Genomic DNA, 14,125 nt, shown 5'->3' on the forward strand with positions numbered 1-14,125 from the left:
AGGAGGGGGGGGAGGAGGGGGAGGAGGGGGAGGAGGAGGCGGAGGGGGGGGCGGAGGGGGGAAGGAGGGGGGCGGGGGGGGGCAGGCGGGGGGGAGGAGGAGGAGGGGGGGGAGGAGGGGGGGGGAGGAGGGGGGGAAGGAGGGGGGGGGGGAGGAGGGGGGGAAGGAGGGGGGGGGGAGGAGGGGGGGGAGGAGGAGGAGGAGGGGGGAGGAGGGGGCGAAGGGGGGGAGGAGGGGGGGGAGGAGGAGGAGGGGGGGGAGGAGGAGGGGGGGAGGAGGGGGGGGGGAGGAGGAGGGGGGGAGGAGGGGGGGAACAGGGGGGGGGGAGGAGGGGGGGAACAGGGGGGGGGGAGGAGGGGGGGAACAGGGGGGGGAGGAGGGGGGGGAACAGGGGGGGAGGAGGAGGAGGGGGGGAGAGGAGGAGGAGCAGGCCGGGGGTAGAGCAGCAGCAGGAGTAGTGGTGTTAGCAGCAGTAGTAGTAGTGTAGCAGCAGCAGTAGTAGTAGTAGCAGCAGCAGTAGTAGTAGTGTAGCAGCAGTAGTAGCAGCAGCAGTAGTAGTGTAGCAGCAGCAGTAGTAGTAGTGTAGCAGCAGTAGTAGTAGTGTAGCAGCAGCAGTAGTAGTAGTGTAGCAGCAGCAGTAGTAGTAGTGTAGCAGCAGTAGTAGTAGTGTAGCAGCAGCAGTAGTAGTGTAGCAGCAGTAGTAGTAGTGTAGCAGCAGCAGTAGTAGTAGTGTAGCAGCAGTAGTAGCAGCAGCAGTAGTAGTGTAGCAGCAGCAGCAGTAGTAGTGTAGCAGCAGTAGTAGTAGTGTAGCAGCAGCAGTAGTAGTAGTGTAGCAGCAGTAGTAGCAGCAGCAGTAGTAGTGTAGCAGCAGCAGTAGTAGTGTAGCAGCAGTAGTAGTAGTGTAGCAGCAGCAGTAGTAGTGTAGCAGCAGTAGTAGTAGTGTAGCAGCAGCAGTAGTAGTAGTGTAGCAGCAGTAGTAGCAGCAGCAGTAGTAGTGTAGCAGCAGCAGTAGTAGTGTAGCAGCAGCAGCAGTAGTAGTGTAGCAGCAGCAGCAGCAGTAGTGTAGCAGCAGCAGCAGCAGCATCAGCCAGTGCCCGCGATGAACACCGCGGCGAGCATCGACGCGGACGAGAAGAAGCAGCTGTGGGACGCGGACGAGGTGCGGGCCTTGCTGTCTCTGTGGGGCGAGGCGGGCGTGCAGGCCGCGCTGGAGGCATCCGTGAGGAACGAGAGGGTGTACGCGCGCATCTCGGCAGACCTGAGGTGCTCGGGCATCAGCCGCAGCCCCAAGCAGTGTCGCGAGAAGGTGAAGAAGCTCAAGCAGGAGTACAAGAGGCTCAGCGAGGCGGCGGCCGCCGGTCGCAAGCGGAGCCGACACTATCAGATGCTGGACGCCGTGATGGGCCGTGGTGGCGGTGGTGGTGGGGTTAGGTCGATGGGGCCGAGAACGGTGGCCTCGCATTACGATAAGCAGCAGAATCAGCAGCAGCAAGAACAGCAGAATCATCAAGAGCAGCAGCAGCAGCAGAATAATCAGCAGCAGCAGAATCATCAGCAACAACAACAGCAGAATCAGCAGCAGCAAGAACAGCAGCAGAGTCGTCAAGAGCAGCAGCAGACTCATCATCATCATCAGCAGGATCATCATCAGCAGGATCATCATCAGCAAGATCATCATCAGCAGCAACAGCAGGATCATCATCAGCAGCAGCAACAGCAGCAGCAGCTTCAAGAGATGGTGGAGTCTCAAGAATCTGGTGAGTCCATGAAAGAAAAGTTCAACAATCACAGCAGCAAACGCAATCTCCTTGGTGGCTAGGAGATGTTGCCACGTGGTTGGAACTGACCATGTGTCAACATCTCACGGTGACTAGGAGATGTTGGAACCGACCACGTATCAACATCTTACGGTGGCAAGGAGATGTTGCCACGTGGTTGGAACTGACCATGTGTCAACATCTCACGGTGGTAAGGAGATGTTGACACGTGGTTGGAACCGACCACGTATCAACATCTCACGGTGGCAAGGAGATGTTGCCATGTGGTTGGAACACGTCCCAACATCTCACGGTGGCTAGGAGATGTTGGCACGTGGTTGGAACCGACCACGTGTCAACATCTCACGGTGGCGAGGAGATGTTGACACGTGGTTGGAACCGACCACGTGTCAACATCTCACTGTGGCGAGGAGATGTTGACACGTGGTTGGAACCGACCACGTGTCAAAATCTCACGGTGGCGAGGAGATGTTGACACGTGGTTGGAACCGACCACCTATCAACATCTCGCGGTGGCTAGGAGATGTTAACTGCCTCGCCTGGTATACAGGAGGTCGGCCGTGGGTTTGATCCCAACCTTCGCCCCCACGGTGAGCACGGTTTTGGCTGAGGTACGGTGCGAAAGAAGAGGGGGCCTAGTAATAGGTTTTTACCCTTTCAACTGGTACAAAAACTGACACCTTTATACAAGGCATCATCAACTTAAAAGTTGTTTCTTTTTGTTTGCATTTTGACTGCTTGTGTTGTGGTTATTGCAAACATGATGCCTTGTATAAAGGTGTCAGTTTTTGTACCAGTTGAAGGGGTAAAAACCTATCACTATATTTTTCCACTGGTAAAGGAGATGTCTCATAGCGTAAAAGAAGGGGCCTGTTTGTTGTGCCAACGTTAGCGCGTGGGACGACGAAGATGCAGCGATGGATTCACCGCGTCCCGGTTTCCGTCATAGACAGGGAATGGCTTAATGATGATCTTGGTGTCCACGCGATGTTGTTTTGGTCACCTGGGCTGCACGAAAGGACCACTGCCGGTGAAGACAACTTGATGTCGAAATCCGGTCCGGAGTGTTTTTTTTGTGTGTGGCAACGTTGAAGCGACAATGCTGGCTGCAACGTCGCCTTAACTCGTGAAATACAATAAATGAAAGATAGTTAAATGTCAGAATGTTTATTATCCGACGAGATGCGAAACTTTTTTTCGCAGATGTTCAGTGAACGTTTCAACCGCGGATGTCCTTCGCGTTCGTAACTATAACCGGAGACGTTTCGGGCTATGGCCCTTTCTTATGTTCGATGAAGAAGGGTAATTGCCAAAAACGTTGGCTTTCTTATAAAATATATATTTACTTTCAAGGCCACACACGCGACCTCCCCGGGAGAGAATAGAGAACACACGAACTCCAACGTTACACAAGAGGCATCGTCAGGGTCTGGGATCAAACCCATGTCCTCCTGCATACCAGGCGAGAGAGATGGGGTCTCCTCGCCATCGTGAGATGTTCGCGTGGAGTTTTCTCCGGGTCCTCCGGTCTTTCCCTTCCACATTTAGAATCAACATCACGAGTATTGGCTGCTATACATGGCCACGTGATGATGATGATGATGATCCATACTTCATTTGGAGCTTTCGTGACTGCAGGAATTACTCTTTGCTTCTTTCGGTAAAGTCACGTATAAAGAGAAAAAACAATAAATTAAATACTAGCATACGACGTTTCGATTCGATTGCAACACAAGCAATCATCATCAGGTATAAATGAAATAGAAACACAAATCTAGTATACTTAGAAATGTAATGTAATACAACAGAGAGTCGCCTATGTATGTCTCTCTCTATGTATCTCTGTGATGTCTGTCTCTACTTATATGTCTGTCTATATGTCTCTGGTTCTGTGTTTCATCTCTCTCTCAAATTTTGCATTCTCAGGAAGAACGTAATCAACCAGGTAGGGTGTTGACTGTTGAATGTTATCCGACTCTCTGCTGTATTACATTACATTTCTAAGTATACAAGATTTGTGTTTCTATTTCATTTATACCTGATGATGATTGCTTGTGTTGCAATCGAAACGTCGTATGCTAGTATTTAATTTATTATTTTCTCTTTATGCGTGACTTTACCGAAAGAACCAACGAGTGATGATGATCCACTTTGCTGAGCTATCATTTGCGAGAGCCAAGGTCACTTCTGAAATAGAGCGATGTTGCTCAGTGAGGCCTTACCGGGTGCATTGAAAAATTCTAATACTCCGACTGATGCTCCTGCTGTTGTGGAGTGACTCATGCAGCCAGCTATGGCTGCAGGGTTTTGGTGGTACATGTTTATGCCATTTATTGTGAAAATTCCGTCACAGTTCCTATGATCACTGTTTCATTGCTTTCATGGCTTTATTTTGGTGATTTCGAAAAGTGTATTGGTTTAGCCATGTTTGTTTGTTGTAGTACAGAGTTAGACTGATGGCCTTAATCTAAGTTGTCTTGTGGTTGTTGTTGTTTGACTTGCATCCCACTGGGATTATTGCACACAGCGTTGGTGTACGGTGATTTTTTTTCTGTAATATTTTGCTGTCTTTTCTTGGATTTTCTGTTTGCACTTAGTCACATATTCACTTTAAGATGTTTTTTGTTCATGTTTTTGTTTTTTGTTTGTTGCGGTTGCACCCGATTCAAGAGCCGAATGGCTCACAGGGCTACACCTAATAAATGAACTTGAAATGAACTTGAACAAAAAAGTGTTCCGTTCTGCAGTTTCACGTTGTCAACCTATGGGCCATGTCGGAAAGCATTTACAGAATCCATCCGTGTGCGTGTCATTTGTTTTCCTTGCTAGAGGACGCCTCGTCTGTCCACTCGGACGGCAGTGTTCTAATCGAGGATGTCCATGACGGCACTGCGGCCCCGCAAGCCGGACACTCGTCAGCGGTGAACCCGGGGTTGACGAGTCTCAAGACACTGCAGGGTAAATATCCAAGCGTGAGCTCTCAGATGAGATCAATGATTTATCTCGGGTGCCAATATCGCCCTCGATAAAGCAAGGAGGAGGCACCGGTGCACATTACGGCAGGACGGGGAACGGCGCAGGCTGTACGGAACGGTAGGAATGATAAAAGAAACCCCCGTCACGGCCTTCGTGGCTAACACCCGTCTAACATCCGTCTAACATCGAGATGCGAATGTTGTCATCGTGTTGTTCCAAAGAGCAAGCGGGGAAAAAATGCAACTCTTGCCTCATTATCTTATTCTCCATCCTGCATTGCCAGTTATACTTAAAAGGCCAACACTCTGTAAATAATGAAGGAAACAAAAAAGAAACCCATTGCAAGCGGAGGATTATGTACGGGCTGGAATTTTGCGTGAAATGTTCTGAGAGTAACCACATTGCATGCGCATTGCATGCACAGTAACACCTTGGATTGCGAGCATAATTCGTTCCGGAAAGGTGTTTCTAATCCAAAGCACTCGTATATCAGTTGTGATCACGTGACGCTAGGCAGACAAAGCGTGTACACGTACTACTCGTATTGCAAGACCTCGCTCGTTTATCAAATTAATGTTTATTTAAAACATTTGCTTGTCTTGCAAAACACTCGCAAACCAAGTTACTCGCAATCCAAGGTTTTAATGGACAATGCAATCAGCCATGTCTACCTTGTAACCGCAGCGTATTTATTCACAGTTGCACAATGCACACCGTGTGCTGTTAATATGTTGTATTCATAATCAACGTTTTTGGGTTAGATCTCGTTATTTATAAATGTGTCGTAACCCTCCACCACCCGACACGGCCAATCAGCAAAAAAAGTGTCACGTTGACAAAAGACAAAATAGTTCATTGCTTTAGCCCACCGGTGTGTTGAAGCGTGAAACCACAACATTTACAATTTTTAAGTACGACGTTTCGCTGGTAATTGCATCCAGCATCATCGGGCATAATAGTTCTCTACGATATGATATTTACGTCTCGTTTGTAGTAGTGTATTATATCGCTGCTGCTGCTGGCAAGTTGTACGAGTGTTATGTTTTGGTTGTATGTTGAACTTCTTTCGCGCCGTACGTGGCCAACCATGCTAATCGGAGGTGCGGGATGATGTGTGTTGAACTTACACTATGAGACCTCCTTTACCAGGTGGCAAGATATAGTAATAGGTTTTTTACCCTTTCAACTGGTACAAAACCAGTATAAAACTGACACCTAAGAAAAGCTGTCTCAGGTGTGGACCAATCAACTTCAAGGACAGTGCATATCATTATCAGAGTTGTTTCTTTTTGTTTGCATTTTGACTGCTTGTGTTGTGGTTATTGCAAACATGATCCCTTGTATAAAGGTGTCAGTTTTGTACCAGTTGAAAGGGTAAAAAACCTATTACTGTGTTGCACTTCTTTCGTAACCGTACGTTGCCAACTGTGCTAATCGGAGGTGTGGATTCCCTTCCGGGCATGTGTGTTGCATTTCTCTATTTTTCAGCCAAAAAGCGAAAAAGAGACGCGCCAGACTCGGTCGCGGAACTGGCGAAATGCATGCGGGAATCTGATGAAAGGTACATGGAGTTCCTCCGTCAAGAAATGCAGGCCGACCGGGAGCTTAAAGAACGGCAGATGAACCTGGACCGTGACCAGCGGGAACGAGAAACGGAAGCGTCGACCTTCGTCAACAGAGAACTGATCTCCGTTCTGAAACAACTTGGGCACGCGCTCCTGGCAAGGGAGGCGAGGGATCTGCCTTTGGATTGAGGAGAGTTTGTTTTCGTTTGTCAATGTGTTGCTTCCGTGCGTGCAGGTTGTACATGAGAACAAACGCATAATCGTGGCATGCTCTTTCCCCCCTCCATCCCAGCTTAAATAGTCGCTCCAAGTCTGGGGTGTGTCATTCAGACTCTGTCTTCTCGACAGACTTGTTCTTCACCTGAGGACGGCTGCTTGCGTTGTGGCCGAAACGTCGTGAGAATTATTTGATTATGTTTTATTTGTATTATTTTATTATTTCCATTCTACGTGACTTTACCCATTATGTTGTATGTGTCGGGTTATGAAATTTTGATGAAAATAATAAAAATTTATAATTTCCCGAAAAATGCGCAAATCGCATTAATTATGTTAATGTGTGTATTAACATGTATAAATTATGATAATGCGTGTAATGATATGCATAAATTATGATGGTGTGAGTAATTGTATGTATAAATTATGATAATCGCGGAGATAATCGTAGTAATTTATGCGGATGCTTGCGATTATGTTAATGTGTGAAGTTATGATAATTAGGCTCAGCTTCGTTTATCCAGAGTTGTCAATCAGGATAACACGATTATCATCGATTAAACGTTTACCGATTATCCTAGTGTGTGTTATGATATTTAGGTCTCCATTTTCATATCTCATCACAGGATACAGTTATCAAGAATAAGATAGTTTTGCATGGACTTGGAAAGAAGCACTCGAACAGTTGGTGTTAAGCAATTTTATTCTAACAAGCATGTGACATTCTATCATGCAGGTCAAACATGCGTCAATAATTCATGAATAACCAAACTCTTATGCATTTGCGATACTATGCATTCGATTAATATGAATAACTAAAATCCTTATGCAATTACGAGACTATGCATTTGACTAAAATGAATGAATAAACACTTATGCATTTGCGAAACTATGCATTTAACTAAATTGAATAACTCAAACCTCTTATGCATTTAACTATATTATGCATTCGACTAATATGAATAACTAAAATTCTTATGCAATTACGAGACCATGCATTTGACTAAAATGAATGAATAAACACTTATGCATTTGCGAGAACAACTCAAAACTCTTATGCATTTAACGAACTGAATGACTAAAAACCCTCCTAACAACCAGGCATCTCATTAGTTCGTTTTGGTATCGATCACAATCGGCGACTGGCCGAGTTTGAAACCAAGCATGACACACTTCATTTTGCGGTAAGAAAAAGCACTTATTGTATCCCAGAGGCGAAAGTATATGTCAATAGATTCGTCGGCAAGTATAATATCCTTTTAACGGATTGTTTGATATAAGGGGGGGGGGAGGGCGTGTGTGTGTGGCGAGCGGATCTGGCTCTGTTTTAATTAATTCTTCGGCGAGATTCTCTGACAAAGAAAACTGGTTTGACAAGATTTTCTCTCTTTGTGCACGGTCGATTCGTAATGAGGATTTCGGGAGGTTGAGTTTGCCTCGACGAGTCTATTGATCGCCTATGTGATGAGCGGAATGAGGGAAAGGCACGGAAAACAACCTCACTCTTATAACCGACGGACTCTTAATCACTCGATGGGCCACGATTCCTCATGGCCAGCTAATGGTTCATGTGGTTGATAATCAGTCTTCTGATAATTGACTAGGGTTGATACGATGGTAAGGGTGAACTAGATAGGATAGTCTCACAGGTGAGTGGGGCGTCGATGCGTGCGTGTGTGTGGGTCTATTGGTGGGGGAAGTTGTGGGTACGAACGACTTTCGGAGAAGGGCCCTCCTTGTCGCGGTTGCGGTGATCAGCTGCTGCAGACTCCGCCCTCGGCTGACCCCGTACGATGATTGTCGGCGCGGCCGCGCTCGTTTGCGTGGTCAGGCGATGCACCTCGGCGTGGCGACACGGCACGGGAGCTGGGCTCGTACACTCGTGTGCGGCAGGCGATGCACCTCGGCGTGGTGACACGGCAAGGGAGCTGGGCTCGTACACTCGTGTGCGGCAGGCGATGCACCTCGGCGTGGTGGCACGGCAAGGGAGCTGGGCTCGTACACTCGTGTGCGGCAGGCGATGCACCTCGGCGTGGTGACACGGCAAGGGGGTTGAGTCTCGTGTACTCGTTTGGGTCAGGCGATGCGCCTCGGCACCCCGCGAACCTCGTCCTTCTGGATGACGAAAAGCTTCTTTGTTGGCGGTGACGAGAAGAGTTGGAGCCGAAGCCCTGGAGATCTGTGATGGGGCCAGAGGCCCTGACGATCTGTCTTGAATGGATTTTCCTTCGGTTTATATTGAGAAAATCCACTCCGTTTCCCGAGTTGTTCAAAGTCTGTCATAAAACCTTCCTGTGGGTGGGACCATCTGCATCCGTGTGTGTGTGTGTCGTGTGCGTGTCCGTCTGTGTGTTTCGCGTGCGTGTTTGTCCGTGTGTTTATTAGCTTTGAAGACACAGCTGTGTGTCGTTCTGGAAGGGGGGGGGGTGGGGGCCTCGTGACGGCGCCACCGGAGTTATCCATTAGTCAGACCGATGATTCGCGTAGAGTTATATATAAAAGAAATATTCGAATCCATGTTTTGTTACTGAATAATATTTGTCGCGAAAACCTACGCGTTAAGCGAGCTTAATTATTCCCTCCCTTGCTCGGGATCATATCTTTTGTCTCACACAGCTTAAGTTGTTTTGGTTTGGGAGTTGAAATGCGACTTATTTCCATTATGCCCCAGTTATGCCGAAACCGTGTTCCCGATGTTTCATCGTGACCCGATCTCTCATGGAAATGTTATTTCCTCACGTGTGCAATTTTTGCTGTCCGTGTTGTGGGAAGACAAAGACGGTTGTTTCCACGGTGGAAGCACCCGGCGCATGCGCTTATTTATTTATTTCCGAGAGCGTGTTAATTTCCTCGCTTTTGTGCCTGCGTGTGGAGATCCTCTCGGAAAGACAAAGACGGTCGTGTTGCTCGCTTCCCATGGGTGTTGTGTTTGGTTAATTTTGAGAGCCTTATCCGCCCTTGATTCCTCTTCTTCTTTAATTCCGTACTTATTATTTGACTTCTTGTGATTATTTAATCTGCTATCCCGGCTAGGAATTTTGTTTTGGACCCCCAAGTCATTATTATTCTTTGGTGCTTCGGCCCGGCCGCGTAGGAATTATTTAAGGTAAATAATGTCCGTATTTAATTAACAATTGATGAATCGCGACTCTGGTTTTCAATTGGAGTGAGGATGGATACTGTTTGCTTAATATTCATGGCTAAGTTGGTACTTGTGCATCTAACATGGTTCAAAGACCCGTATGTGCTTTTTTTATCGTCAATGTTGTTTCCTTTGTTAAGAATATAATTATATATTCCTCCGTGGTGCCCGGCCCTGCACGGCTTTTTTCGAGAGGGTGTCATTCCAACCCCCCGCCTGCCATTCCCCCCTCCCTTGTTCCTCCTGTGTGAAATTCGGGGAGTTTTTATGATCTTGATTACCCTTCTTTCATGCCCTCTTTCCTTTGAAATGAGGTGTGCGCACATCTGTGGGAGTGTGGGGGCGTGTCCGTTCTCACGTTGCCCCGTGTCTATTAAAAAAAAACGATATTTTATATGTTGGCAGAATAATTCTAAAAAAAAATTAACAAATAATATTAAAAATAAAAATAAAAAGGGGGCGTATACACAACAGAAAGAACCAAAAAGATGAATCCCTGCAGTCACGAAAGCTTTAAATCGAAATGTACAGGGTGTTTCAAAAAAATGTTAACACTTACATGGGGCTATGTTTTTAATGGAAAAACGGATAATGCACTAACATAATAACGAATGTGTGTTAAGTTTTGATTTGAAGCTTTCGTGACTGCAGGGATTCATATTCTTGGTTCTTTCGGTAAAGTCACGTAGAAGGGAAATTTAAATAATACAAATATAAAACAATAAAATTCTCACGACGTTTCGACTGCAACACAAGCAATCGTCATCAGGTGTGAAATCCACAGCAAGGATGGTGGCGTGTGGGGAGCGGTAGTGTAGCAGTTACTGCTTGTGGATTTCACATCCGATGATGATTGCTTGTGTTGAAGTCGAAACGTCGTGAGAATTTTCTTGTTTTATATTTATTTTATTATTTCCCTTCTACGTGACTTTACCGAAAGAACCAAGAATATAAATGTGTGTTAATCGCTTCAAACAGTCAGTCTCCACTTGTTCGCCATCGTTGTCAACGCGTGCCTGGAATCATCTCCAGGTGGTCTCCAGAGCTCGGAGGCACATTTCTCGTGGTCTTGTTGCAAATTCTCAGAAGTGTTCACATTGTTGTTGAAGCACTCTGTACATAAATCTGTTTTGTTAATGACACTGGTCAACACACTTTTTTCTGGCATAAGGTATTCCAACGGTTTTAAGGTAATTTTGGGGTGCTGATTCCAAATCTGGCATCAGTTTTTGTCTATCCCATCAGGTTTTTGAGATATCAAATATTGCATTTTCAATAAAAACTGGAGAAGAAAAATATTAAATAAATGTGGATATCTACATAAAATATTATAAACACACTATCCTAAAAATACAGCACCATATTTTAACACTAAAGCAGTCACTGACTCGCAACAACTTGCAATCATAAGTGACAGAGTTAATTTCGGGTAAAATCAATGAAAATGGGGTATGCCGATAGCATAAAATGAGATGTGATAGAGCAAATCTGAGATCAGATTTGGAATCGGCACCCTGAAATTAGTCTAAAACAGCTGCAAAAGTCCAGGCCAGAATTTTTTGTTGTTGACCAGTGTGATAGGTTGGTTTATTCGCATACAAAACTGCTGAACGTGCATCCGTAAAAATATCACACGAAAAATATTGCAATGCGGGTACTTTAATATTTGGTCAAGAAGTACAGGATGCTATGTCCCTCGTGTTTTATTCAACTGTCGAAACGTTACACAGTAAGGTACTTAAGAAGACTTCCATGGACATCAGCCGCTTCACCCTCACATCTTTTCGGTAACATGTCCAGGTTGAGCGCATTCCATTTGAGTAACTTATTCTTCGATGAAGGGATGATTCGGGCCTAACCATGGTAGAGGGGAAGATGCCTACCGACTGGCATCGTTGTAGATAATTGCACCGCGCTATGGTGCAGAGTAAATGTCGACTGCCGTTCGTACAGACATGCCACGCGGTTTTGCCTCGGAACTTTTATTTTGAAATGTCCCGCCAGTAAAAAACGTTCGCTGTCAATAAAAGCCTCGTTCGTGTTAGACCTCTCTCGCCTGAGCCGATCACGAGCATCTTGCAAGCTGCTCCCGCGTTGAGAACTGACCCAAAGTGTTCGGGTGGCGAGCGGCGTTTGTGAGGGCGGCTGCCATCTCCATCTCGGTGGGGCGGTGAACTCGTGTGGGAACCTGCTGCGTAAGAATTATCCAACCCCGCCTGCCACCACCAACACGAAGAGCTCCCTGGCGAGAGATTCCAGTTTTTGAAGCGAGCTGATGGGCCTCTGGTTCAGAGGCGGCGGCGGCTGTGATTCTGATCCTTTCGGAATCGGAATCTTTATTTGTTACTGGAGGAGGAATCCGATGAGCTATGGATGTCCAGCAGGGACGGGTCACAATGTTACAACAAGAACAAACAATACAAAAACACGATTGGAGTGCAAAGTATAGCAAAGGTAAACAAATCACTTTAAAAGTACCGTATATACAAATTTAAATGAGACAATTTTTTTTTATCGCCCCATTGAGCCATTAGCTTCTTTCGTCAGAAGCGACCTGGCAACAAATGACAGCTCAACGAAGTGGCTTTTGTAAATCCACAAGTTTGTCGTTTAACCGGCTGAGAACACGAGAGAGACCAGGGGAAAGTCTCATTTGCAAGAGAGGTGACCTTGGTGGCCTGGTTCGTGAAGTAAGCCTCACGGCCTGCTGTTCTCCAGCAGCATGAGCTTCATCCTCTCTCTGGCTCAGATCCAGAGGCAACAACGACGCAGCATCATCATCGGGAGGTGCTGGCATCTCAAACTTCAACCCCGGTTCCGAGCTCGGACGATCAGGACCATCTTTCTCCTCCCATCTCTTCCGGGCCCCCTTCACCTGCCTCTGATGATGTCCACTACCTCTGTGCGATGTAACATCCGCCGTGTGGGGGAGCGATGTCGCTGTCTCTGCGGCGCGAGTGTCGGTGAGGTGTGATGTCACACACCGTTGGCACCGCTGGATAACGCATGATCAGGCGGTCATTGTTGGGGACTAGATTTGAAGCTTTCGTGACTGCAAGGATTCATATTCTTAGGTTTTTTCGGTAAAGTCACGTAGGTAAAAAAATTAAAATTCATAAAAGTCCACCTGAAGACGGAAGCTTGTGTTGCCTCCGAAACGTCGTGATTTTTATTTTATTTTTTATTTTACTTTTATTAATTTTTATTTTTTACCTACGTGACTTTACCGAAAAAAACCTAAGAATATGGGAAATCGATCCTTGAGAGAGATGTTGCAAACTCGCGATTGGTGTGAGCGTGACCTCTTTTTTTTGCCAGTACCTCCGGTTTTTTTACGTCGGGGATGCGTTCCTTGCGACGTCGAAACGACGTCAAATCAAAAGCGAATTTTTTTTTCCTTCCACGAGAGCTAAACGGAGAGCGGAGGCGACAGGTAACCCCGTCTTAACGCGAGCGTCTTCATCCCGGACGTACCCGCAACGTCGCGTTAAGTTACTAAAAATACTGTACTCGGCACTAGTGTGACAGCGGTAAACTTTGAAGACAAATTGTACAGGGTACAATACGATACACTACACTATAAAGTCGCGTAAATACTGTGCGTAAACAATATATTGTACTCTGCAGTACGGTACAATTCTTTACGCACGACGCCGCAAGGTGATTCGTGTCCAGGGTAGTAGCTGGTGGTGAAGGCCGAGAGGCGACGGATTTACGAGAAATACGGACGTGATTGCGTGTCGAGGTGACGCTGATCTGGTCCTGGTGGTATTAATGCAGCGGCGACTACTCTACTTACGAACATTCGACTTACGAACTTTCAGAGATACGAACAAACCTGTCCGTATGTCCAGTTTCCTGTTCGGACCGAGAGTCGTAAGTTCAACCGTCGCGCAATAGAGGGCGGTGGTGGCATCTGCAGAACGTGAAGAACCAGTGGCATCTACATCTGCAGAACGTGAAGAACCAGTGGCATCTACATCTGTAGAACGTGAAGAACCAGTGGCATCTACATCTACAGAACGTGAAGAACCAGTGGCATCTACATCTGCAGAACGTGAAGAACCAGTGGCATCTACATCTACAGAACGTGAAGACCCAGTGGCATCTACATCTACAGAACGTGAAGACCCAGTGGCATCTACATCTACAGAACGTGAAGAACCAGTAGCATCTACATCTGCAGAACGTGAAGAACCAGTGGCATCTACATCTGCAGAACGTGAAGAACCAGTGGCATCTACATCTGCAGAACGTGAAGAACCAGTGGCATCTACATCTGCAGAACGTGAAGAACCAGTGGCATCTACATCTGCAGAACGTGAGAAACCAGTGGCATCTACATCTGTAGAACGTGAAGAACCAGTGGCATCTACATCTGCAGAACGCGAAGAACCAGTGGCATCTACATCTGCAGAACGTGAAGAACTAGTGGCATCTACAGTACA

General features: G+C 46.6%; 1 protein-coding gene across 1 annotated transcript; it reads left to right on the top strand.

Annotated features, from left to right (window-relative positions):
* The first annotated feature begins 502 nt into the window (after nt 1–502).
* Nucleotides 503–7,110, top strand: LOC144734514 (uncharacterized). Its single transcript, XM_078616743.1, has 3 exons — nt 503–1,757; nt 4,608–4,736; nt 6,243–7,110. The coding sequence occupies exons 1-3, from the start codon at nt 1,100–1,102 to the stop codon at nt 6,506–6,508; spliced, it is 1,053 nt and encodes a 350-aa protein (XP_078472869.1). The 5' UTR covers nt 503–1,099; the 3' UTR covers nt 6,509–7,110.
* The last annotated feature ends 7,015 nt before the right edge of the window (nt 7,111–14,125 follow it).

Source organism: Lampetra planeri, chromosome 51, assembly GCF_965212315.1.
Source record: "Lampetra planeri chromosome 51, kcLamPlan1.2.h2, whole genome shotgun sequence".
NCBI lineage: Eukaryota > Metazoa > Chordata > Hyperoartia > Petromyzontiformes > Petromyzontidae > Lampetra > Lampetra planeri.

Coding starts and splice junctions, on each gene's coding strand:
- LOC144734514 (XM_078616743.1), top strand. CDS start 1,100: ATGAACACCGCGGCGAGCATCGACGCGGACGAGAAGAAGCAGCTGTGG. Junction 1,758..4,607: donor GGTGGAGTCTCAAGAATCTG/GTGAGTCCATGA, acceptor TTTCCTTGCTAG/AGGACGCCTCGTCTGTCCAC. Junction 4,737..6,242: donor GAGTCTCAAGACACTGCAGG/GTAAATATCCAA, acceptor TCTATTTTTCAG/CCAAAAAGCGAAAAAGAGAC.